This window comes from Alosa pseudoharengus, unplaced genomic scaffold (genome assembly GCF_046254945.1).
Source record: "Alosa pseudoharengus isolate Yale_2024_CS ecotype anadromous, Long Island Sound unplaced genomic scaffold, YU_APseudo_1.1 YU_APseudo_1.1_scf_14, whole genome shotgun sequence".
Taxonomy (NCBI): Eukaryota; Metazoa; Chordata; class Actinopteri; order Clupeiformes; family Clupeidae; genus Alosa; species Alosa pseudoharengus.
In genome coordinates, this window is record NW_027468609.1 from 4283534 (window position 1) to 4294106 (window position 10573).

At 41.5% G+C, this 10573-nt stretch overlaps 1 protein-coding gene across 1 annotated transcript; it reads right to left on the reverse strand.

The window, feature by feature from the left end:
* Window positions 1-1928: 1928 nt before the first annotated feature.
* Window positions 1929-9632, reverse strand: LOC143122702 (cytochrome P450 2G1-like). The gene is made up of 9 exons (XM_076283497.1): window positions 9459-9632; window positions 8770-8932; window positions 8494-8643; window positions 8084-8244; window positions 6288-6464; window positions 5548-5689; window positions 5172-5359; window positions 3639-3780; window positions 1929-2696 (listed from the first exon to the last, which is right to left on the reverse strand). Exons 1-9 carry the CDS (start codon window positions 9630-9632, stop codon window positions 2515-2517), a joined length of 1479 nt encoding a protein of 492 aa, XP_076139612.1. The 3' UTR covers window positions 1929-2514.
* Between the last annotated feature and the right edge of the window lie 941 nt (window positions 9633-10573).

Consider the following 10573-nt stretch of genomic DNA (forward strand, 5'->3'; position numbering starts at 1 on the left):
ATGGGGGTGCCTCGGGCATCGGCCTAGCCATGCAAATAAATCACTGTTTTATACCATTTACGAGGCTCAAAGTAGCTCCATACTTCATTGGTAGACTTCCGAGGGCCTTGACATTTAAAACGAGACATTGAGAACAGTTAATGCAAAAAAGTCCTAATCATTCCTAAAAGAGAAAAAAACTTTTTGGACTATATGGAATTATCTTCTAATACTATATATTGCATGCTTTCTCTTCTGCAATTGGTTCTCTCAAAGTTGCTCTTAAAGTTTGTGTTCCACCATCACTAAAACATAATTATAAATTTGATCATCTGAAAAAAGTCAAGGTTATAGAAAGCAGTTATGTGAACAAGACAGCCTGCGATGTCCTGTCTTTTTGCTCTCAGGTCTGTGTGCGAGCAGTAAACAAACTCAAACGTGGAAAAATGAGGGTTGGTGTCCGTCGTTTTGTTATGCTTGATGAAAGCAATTTCTCACATAAGAGAAAGGTAAAGTAGTCCTCCCCCCTCCCACACACTCAGATATACTATATATATATATATATATATATATATATTACATATTACTGTGTTTGCAGTATAACTGTGGACGGGTTGGTCCATCCTGGCGCCGCACTAAAAAATGGGTTTTTGGTATTCTGGAGGTTGAACAGAAGACCCGAAGGCCTCTTCTGAAGATTGTACGAGGACGGTCACACAATGATCTGTTGCCAATCATTCAGCGTCATATTAGAAGGGGCTCGGTTATCATCTCTGATGAGTGGAGAGCGTACTACAGGGTATTAACAGAGTTGGGCTTCAGACATTACACAGTATGTCACAAAAGAAATGTTGTTGATCCAACTACCAGAGCCCACACTCAGAATTTAGAACGTGCATGGCAGACCTTTAAAATGGATGTTTGGCGGCATCGTGGCAATCGTTCATCAAAACTTTTAAAACAACACCTGAAAGTTATAGAGTGGGAGTACTGGCTTGCCAGAAATCATGGGTCACACATACTTGGACGCATCATACATGATATAAGAAAATACAATGTACATGAGTGCTAAGTAGGTCTATTTTGAATCGAACGATTTTACCACTACAAAATATAGGACCATGCTCTGTCACTTTTTTGCCTGTCTCATAGTGTTTGTGTAATGTGCTCAGAGCATTGATATGTGTGTTGGTTTAAATAAAAAAAGATGAACTAAATGCATTCCTTTTGTCTTTACTGTCCAAGCTCTCATTTCATTGTGTCTCATATTTGTTTATAATAACCTTATAGCTATTTATAACAACACTTAATTTGCTCTACTTTACCTAAAGCTGACAAATAACACCTATGACATTAACATAGTAATTTATAATATTGTGCATGTGGGGTAAAGATGCTAGACTCGGTACTTAGTTCATTGCACCCTTTAATTACTCAGTAAACTTATATCTGTTCATAATAGGGTCATATTCTTGTCGCTTTACTTAGAGCTGACAAATAACACTTATGATATTGCATAGCTGTTTATAACTGTGTGCTGTAGGGAGATGTATAAATTATTATAACTTTATTACATATACTTATAGCTATAGATATATAGGACTACAGTAGAAGTCAAAACTCTTTATGCATCACTATGCATTTAGCAGAGAGAAGCAGTTATGATGCATCATAAAACTGACAAGTGAGTAGGCAGATCTTGACATATTTATAATGCATTATTCAGATTAAAATTATAATCATTCATAATTAGCTGTCATAATGCATCATGAAGTTGGTTATGAAGACTTGTGAATACATATAGATGGTAATAATGAGCATTACAATGCTATATAGACACCTTATAAAACATTATGAATGCATTCATAGGGCGTTATAAATACAACCTTCATAGAAAGTGTTACCGATACTTTTATATTTTTATAATTTTTTATTAAAATACAAAGACATTTTATGTGAGTATGGTATTGGTGTTTTTTTTGTCCTTCAATTTATGAGTATGGTGTTTGGTGCATGATTTCCCTAATGTATTTGTGCTAATTTCACATCTTGAGCCTGTTTCTGTTTATCTTGATGTTTTGCCTCATACCACTCTAGAATTAATCAGTGCCTCACTAGTGCCACCCTTGTCAAAAATGTCTAGAATCGTCACTGTGTAAATGTTTGATGCATATCTATCTTCAGCATATGTGCAAATCCATAGGATAACAAAAGGCCCTAAATTATAGGTCTACCACACATTCACACCAAAAGTCAGATGAGGAGACATGTGTAACAAAAGTAATAGCTATATTGAATGTAGATCATATAGTGCCGATTAAATGCAAACCATCTTTAATACACTAAGCAACAATTTAGACTGATAGAAACACTGCAAAAGAGTGGCAATTCAGCTGAGTGATCCTTGTGATAGTAATGGTAATAGCAGTAGTCTGGATTTACAATCAGTTCACATGTTCCAGTTCAGAAAAAACCCTTGAAAAGAGCCTCATGAGCTGAGATTCTAGGTATACTGTCCTGTAGTACCATGGCTAATCAACGGGGGATGACGATAAGCTCGTATTGGCGGGGTATGTTCCCAAAGCTGCTGAACTCTGGCTTTATGTCAATGCTGGATGGTCCTCCAGGGGTGTTGAGGTGGAACTGCTGCACTATGGACACCAGGAAGAGCAGAAGCTCCATCCTCGCCAATGACTCACCCACACACGCCCGCTTACCTGAGAAATACACACACACACACACGCGCGCACACACACACACATAGACACATGCACACACACACACACACACGTATTGCATCTATAGTAATCTGACAAAGCATCCTATCATCCTGGTTGTGTTGTGTTTTCCTGTTGTTATCCTTTTATATATTTGAATAAAAGCATCTGTCAAGTAAACTCAGCAGTTAGCCAACCGCCTTGTGTATAAACCACATGACAGTATTTTCTGTAAAATAAAAACGCACCTGTGTATTAACTGTGGTGCCCATATATTCAAATAAAATAGAATTCAAATTGTGCTTCAATCAGAAAGAAAAATGAAAAGAAATGCATTCCCATGTGTAACCATGTGTATTATTTTGATGAATCAATCAATGTAAATAGCAGGACATTATGGTACTGTGCAGATTTGTAACTCATTATTCTGTGTGTAAATAGTTTCCATGCTGCCTTATTGTGACACTATTGTTAGTGTGTTACGGTAGCGTTAAGTGACCCACTGCTTTATAAGAACCATGAGTGCCGGAACATTCTACACCGCTAACTGTTTTACGAGTGCAGGTGTATTCACTAACCTACATGCCAACTCATCAAACAGTGCTACACCAACATACCCATATTTTCATTTTCACTGTTGGTACTTGCAAGAATCACAAGATTGTGCTTAATGCTTAACTCATATGAGACAATTTCAGCTCTGTTTTCACACTGAGATTAAGGGCAGAGTGTGTGTCTAGAATAGACTACACATTAAGATTTGTGAACCTTTTCAATATAGCAAGCAAAGAAATATTTTTATAGCCAAAGACATATCTACCATTAATGTTACCTATACAGTAATAGCCTACATTTGCCAATATAATGCCTAACAAAAGTTAGAATTAAATATGTCTCTGCAGACTTCTTTCATAAACAGCAAACAAACCAAACTCTCCACACCTGCCGAGAAGGCGAAAAAGGCTGGGTTCTTCTTGAAGTTGCCATTTTTGTCCAGGAAGTGGTCAGGGTTGAAGGTCCAGGCGCTCTCCCATTGGTCCTCGTCCCGGAGCACAGAGTGCAGCATGGGAATGATCACGGTGTCCTGCAAGGAGTCAGAGGTCAGGACGTATAACACATAACAGTAAGTTTTATCTCCACAGCTGTCTGTAATTAGGCTTTTTTATCACTTTTCTCACATACAGTACGCTGTAATCTCATTAGCATTTCTTCATTAGCATTTTACAGATGTGACGCTAAAGCAGAGCCAAATAAGTATATATACTCTTGATCCCGTGAGGGAAATTGGTCTCTGCATTTATCCCAATCCGTTAATTAGTGAAACACACTCAGCACACAGTAAACACAGAGTGAGGTGAAGCACACACTAATCCCGGCGCAGTGAGCTGCCTGCTACAGCGGCGCTTGGGGAGCAGTGAGGGGTTAGGTGCCTTGCTCAAAGGCACTTCAGCCGTTCCTACTGGTCGGAGTTCGAACCGGCAACCCTCCGGTTACAAGTCCGAAGCGCTAACCAGTAGGCCATGGCTGCCCCAATGATAGCTGCTTTTCCCATGAAATCAGTAAGACTGGGGTATGATAGGATTGATGGGTAGACTGTTGACCTCAGAGCACCTCACATACCCAAAGACTTCCAATTTGGCTTGCCCTATTTATCTGTTTATTCCTCATGTTAGACTTCCTCTTATTGCTCAGGCATGAGTGTCAGTGTATGAGTAGGAGGTTCGAAGCATGCGTCAGCCTTTAATTGCAGCAACAGTACATCATTCAATGCTGTGTAATTTAGCGTTATTTAGTGATTGACAGATATGGGGTTTATCAATGGCTGATGCCAACATAAAGGGGGCTGCCTGTCTGCAGACATTTTTTTTTAATCGGCCTTGTGAGCACTTTACTCTGCCAGCGACAATTACGACACATTACGCCATTAATCAGTCTGATTGATCAAACTGATCAGCTGATCAAACAGTCTATCACTAGTGTAATGAAATCACTAGATAGATACTATTATTCAATTCTTCTGCTACATTTGACCCATCTGTGGTTAGTGAACACACACACACACACACTAGGAGCAGTGACCACACAGAGTTAGTAGTCGGTACACACACACATCCAGATCAGTGGACAGCCATTGCTGCTGCTGCAGAGTAGTTGAGGATTCAAGGGCACGTGTGTGTGTGGACATGGGACAGCGCTGTTTCTGTAAACCACACACACACACATACATTTCCTAGCGGTCGTGGTCGAGGATCGAACCGGCTGCCCCTCCGTCTGATTCACTAACCAGTAGGCAACGGCTGCCCACTCGATACAACAGTCAGTTGTTACTGAACATCAAGCAATCGCAAAGATCCCGTTACAAAGTAAACCTGTTCTGGAGCCAAACCTGGGTTATCACACAGGCGTGTAGGCTGTGTAGTACAGTGGCAGAGAGCAGAGCAAGAGGTGTTCCACTGACATGTGGAGTGGACAGACCTTGGGGATGGCATAGCCTCTGAAAGAGATGTCCTTAGTGGCATAGTGGGGGAAATTGAGGGGCACGAGGTCCAGGTAGCGCTGGGCCTCATGAATGACAGCGTCAGTGTAGGGGAGGGACTTCCTGTCTTCCATTTGTGGAATGCGATGTGCGCCAATCACTGTCTCAATCTCATTATGCATGTGCTCTAGAAATCAGACAGACAACATAATGTGTTTAAAGTGTTATAGGTATACATAATTGTTTATAAAGTACTCATAATGTATCTTGGAAACTGACATAAGTCTGTATAACTGTTAGTAAATGAACATGCTGCACTTCTAAAGCATTATGATGTTCTAGTAGTGTGTGTGTGTGTGTGTATTCGAGCCCTACCCTGTATCTCTGGATGTTTGATAAGAAGCATGATAGAATATCTTATGGTTGTGCTGGTGGTGTCTGTGCCAGCAAAGAAAAGGTTCAGGACAGTGGAGACTAGATTATCATAGACGAACTCTGTGGTGGGAAGGTCTTTCTCCTGATACAGTAAAGAGACAGACACACATATGGTAAGTGAGAATGATGGGACGTGGTTAGCTTGTAGCAGGCTATACATCATGTCTGTCTGCTCTGCACACTTTGTAAAGTTTGATTATGCATGTTGTTGTAGGCTATCTCTCATTGAATGTCAGACATGTAACTAAAGTCCATGCCAGAGATTAATGCTAATACAGAAATGTATTAGCAGGCTACTTGATAAATGTACTTGATAGAATGTAAAGTTCAAAAGCAACATGAGCAAAATGTCTCAAATACAGCCTATGCATTGCTGAAATGAACTGACTGAATTCACTTTGGCAACAAATGTATATTAGTATAATGTTTTTCATATGTATACTGTCAGTATCAGCATGTTCACACAAATCATTATGACCACTTTCATGCAGAAATAGAAATATGTATGTTTCATTTTTGATCAACCATGCATGTTAAAGGGTATCATGGTAATATGAAATGTATTGAATTATATTGAAATGTTTTGAAAAGTATGATTACTACATGATTTTTGTAGACCTTTTCCATATGGGTTTACTCAGCTAGCCCACTATAAATCATATCAGTTGTCTCCTGCCTACCTGCTCGAGTCTGATGAGGAAACAGTCGATGAAGTCTCGAGGGTTGTCTGGGTCCAGAGTCTCCTTGTGCTGGTGGATCTTCCCTATTACAAACTCCTTAAGTTTCTCAACGCGTTGGAAGAATTTTTGGTGGGGGCCGGGTGCGTAAGTCATCAAACGGGGGAAGATGTTGTACAGCTGTGGGGAAGAAGGGTTGTAGTCTGGATCAGGAGAAACATAGTCCAACACTAGGAACACACAAGTGGACGAGTAATCCTATTGGAGCAAAGAGAACATGCGCCCACACAGATTTTCTTTTTAATATCTGGATCTTTTAAGTTTTAAACTAATCCATTCTTGTCTTTTCATAGTCATACTTAATATTTAATAATAAGCAAAGTTATTGCACTGTTCAATCCCTACCAATTTGCCTACCGTCAGAACAGGAGAACACAGAGGATGCCATCTCTATGGCACTTCACTCTGCCCTGTCCCACCTTGACAATAGCAACACCTATATGAGAATGCTGTTAATTTACTTCAGCTCAGCGTTCAACACCATCATCCCCTCCAAACTAATCACTAAACTCCGAACTCAGTGAACTGGCCATCAATACCTCCCTCTGTAATTGGATAGTTTGGTATGGCAACTGCTCTGCCTATGACCGAAAAGCAGTGGGTGGTGAAAACTGCCCAACGCATCAGTTCCTCACTCCCCTCCATCGAGGCCATCCAGGGCAAGCGATGCATCATCAAAGACTCACCCCGACCACAGAGTGTTCACCCCGCTCCCCTTCGGGAGGCGTTATAGGTCTCTCCGCACCCGAACCAGCAGGTTTAGAAAAAGCTTCTGTCCTGCGGCTGTCACTCTACTGAACGCTGCATCCCGTGACAACCAACCAACTAAGCCCCCATTTATTTACAGATGTACATACTGTAATTACACGTACACATAGTAATATTCCACTGCTCTTCATATTATTCATCCTGCACATACACTTATTCTTACTACTCTTATAATGTTACTGTTTCTGCAATACAATGGTGCTGTTACCACACTGCACATAGCTGTACATACTGTACATATCTGTCTATATGGTTCATACTGAATATCCATATTTATTATTATTATCCATATTTTTTTATATAATATATTATTTTAATACACTGCATATATCTATATTATTCTTACTACTATTATAATGGTACTGCCACTGGGCAATTCCGTGGAAAATTGCGTTTTCTGTAACATCCATAACGCCAATAAAATGTGATGGTATGGTATGATGTGAATGATTACATGAAATTTGAGCATTTGCTATTTTTGGCTGAAGAATGTACATGAGAAAAAATGCACAAAAAATGAATGTTATCATTCACATCATACAAATGCCAAGGCATTTCACTGGCGTTATGGATGTGACAAAAAGTCAATTTTCCGTGGAATTGCCCCAGTACATTGTTGTTTATACATTGTGAATATTACATAGCCATATTTATTCTGCTTTTATAAGGTAAATGCTAATACACTGCACACATTTATATTTAATTTATATTACTCTAAACCACCTTCTGTAAACCAACTGTATAGTACTGTTTACACTGCACTTTAGTTCTTGTCTGGTCTATGCACCACCTGTCTATACTTTGTATATCACATTGCACTTTTCTGCTTTTTTGCACTTCTGGTTAGACGCAAACTGCATTTTGTTGTCTTTGTACTTGTACTCTGTACAATGACAAAAAAGTTGAATCTAATTTAATCTAATCTAATCTAATAGTTATAAGAGTTGTTTTAGTTCGTGTAATTTTTCTACCTGTGCCCATGGTGTGCTTCCGAAGCGAACCGAATCTGAGATAATCTCCAGCAGACGCAGAAAGTTAGTGTCGTCGTAGCTGAAGCGTTGTCCAAACACCAGAGCACCAATCACGTTAGACACGGCACGGCTCAGGAAGAACGTGGGGTCAAAAGGGACCGCTGAAGGAGAGAGAGAGAGAGAGAGAGAGATCTAGAGAATGTATGGTGGCCCTGTAGTGCCAAGCAAGACCATGGCAAGGCCTGGTATATGAAATTGCCTGGTTTTGTCCCTACTTAATCAAATGCACATATTTGTTTGCCACACACACACACACACACACAGACTCACACTTGGTTTGTCTCAGGCTCTCCAGCAGGTGTCGGCTCTCCTCCTCACACACACACACACACACACACACACAGACTCACACTTGGTTTGTCTCAGGCTATCCAGCAGGTGTCGGCTCTCCTCCTGAATCCACTGATCCATCTTCTTGCGGCCCATCCCAAAGTCTCTGAGCGTGCTCAGTGTGAAGCGTCTCAGCTGACGCCAGCGTTCACCATTACTGATGGCCAGACCTGACGAAGAAAATCAACAGACTGCATAGAGTTGATGGCCTGATCATAAACAGCCAGATCGGCAATCAATAACCACAAGATCACTTTTAGTAGACAACCAGAATTATTTATTTTTTATGATCTTACCGTATCCATTGACGACCCGGTTCATAACCGGAACTGGTGCCCTTCCTGTGAAGTCATCAGCCTGGTCCACTAGGGCCTCCTTCACTGCCTGGTACCCACAGAGGGTCACTATCCGCACAGGCCCAAGGTTCACAGTCATGACCGGCCCATACTGCTTACTCCACTGAGAAAGAAAAAAACAGAATCAGGGGAGTTTCATAATTTGGAGTTCCTCTGTAAATACCCTAATCCATGCCTAATTCTGCCTAACCCATGCCATGTATGGCAAACCAGCCCTTATTGTTTACGGTCCTTTTGGACCACTCGCGATGAAAGAACAAGTATGGTTACACTTTACTTGACAGTGTTGACATAAGAGTGACATGACACTGTCATGAACGTGTCATAAACTTTTATGACATGTCGCTTCTGTTATCAAGTGACATTCAGTTTTTGTCATAACAAGTTAGGGTTAGGTTTAGGGTTAGGGTTAGGTTTTATAGTTAGGGTTAGGGTTAGAGGTTAGGATTAGGGTTAGGGTTAGGGTTAGGATTAGGTTTCATGTGTTCATGACAATGTCATGTCACTCTTATGTCGATACTGTCAAGTACCAACTTTCTAAAACCACAAGCAGGGTCTTTTCATGCACATACTTGCACAGCTATGATAGGATAATTTTGCAGGCAAACCCAAAGTGCTACTTTGCTCACCTTCATGAAGGTCTTGAAGGGTGCTCTCTTGTCCACTTGGGTCAGGTTTCCCAGCAGGGGCAGTCCAGTGGGTCCTGGGGGCAGTGGAAGCCCACGTGTCCCCCTCCTCCTCCAGGCCAGCAGCAGCAGGAGCAGCACCAGGCCGGCCAGCAGCAGCATGCTGGACTCAGACATGACACACACACCTTTCCGCTATCTGTTTGTACTAGCTTCACGTTCTGGTTACTCCCCGTGTCCTCTGTCTGCTGTTATTTCTCTCTCTCTCTCTTTCTCTCTCTCTCTCTCTCTCTTTCTCAATCTCTCTCTCCCTTCTCTCTGTTTCTGTATCACAATAAATATATGTCCTTTTCTTTTTGCCACAATGTTTGGTTTCTCTCTGTCTGTCTCTCTGTCTCTCTGTCTGTCTGTGACTTGTTTTTGCTCCTACTGAGTCTTCCCCACAGACTGAGGGAATTTGTATGGAGGGTGTTGCAGAGAAAGGGAGGGGGCATTATTTACTGAACAGGCATTGGATAGAGGGGAGTCATGTGACTGCCTGTTGTCCAGTTTAACCTGGAGAACTACCCTTATCTTGTCTGAGAATACCTGACTTAAGGGGGGGTTCACATTGTACGTGGCATGCGCTACCCTCGCCGCTAGCTTGCTCTTGGTTGAGGTAATGTCCCAAAGATTTGTGTTGTGCTTGCCGCCGGGCTCAGCGCAAAATTTTGCAGTGCGCTGAGGTCAAAGTTCAACATGGTTCAACTTTGAACGCGGCATGTGCAAGAGCGGCTAATCAGCAAAATGCTGCTTGCACTGCGCTTTGGTCAATGCAGCGGCAGGACAGTTCTTGCACAGCTCTTGCGCGTACAATGTGACTCCCCCCCCCCCCCCCCTTCAGGTTCCTGTAGCTGTTGTCCCCATGGCTCTGCAGGGGTTGTGCAATGCAGGAGACAATATAACTCCTTGCCTAATAAACTCAGTCTAAAGAACACTCTTTGGGTTCTTAAATCTATGATGACAAATGGTCCACAAATGTACTATAGCCTCTCAATTATTTTCATAAGGGTCTGCTTTTCCAGTTTTTCCTTTTCTGACAGGGCTAAATAGCTGCTTGTGTATGTAAGAGGTCTACA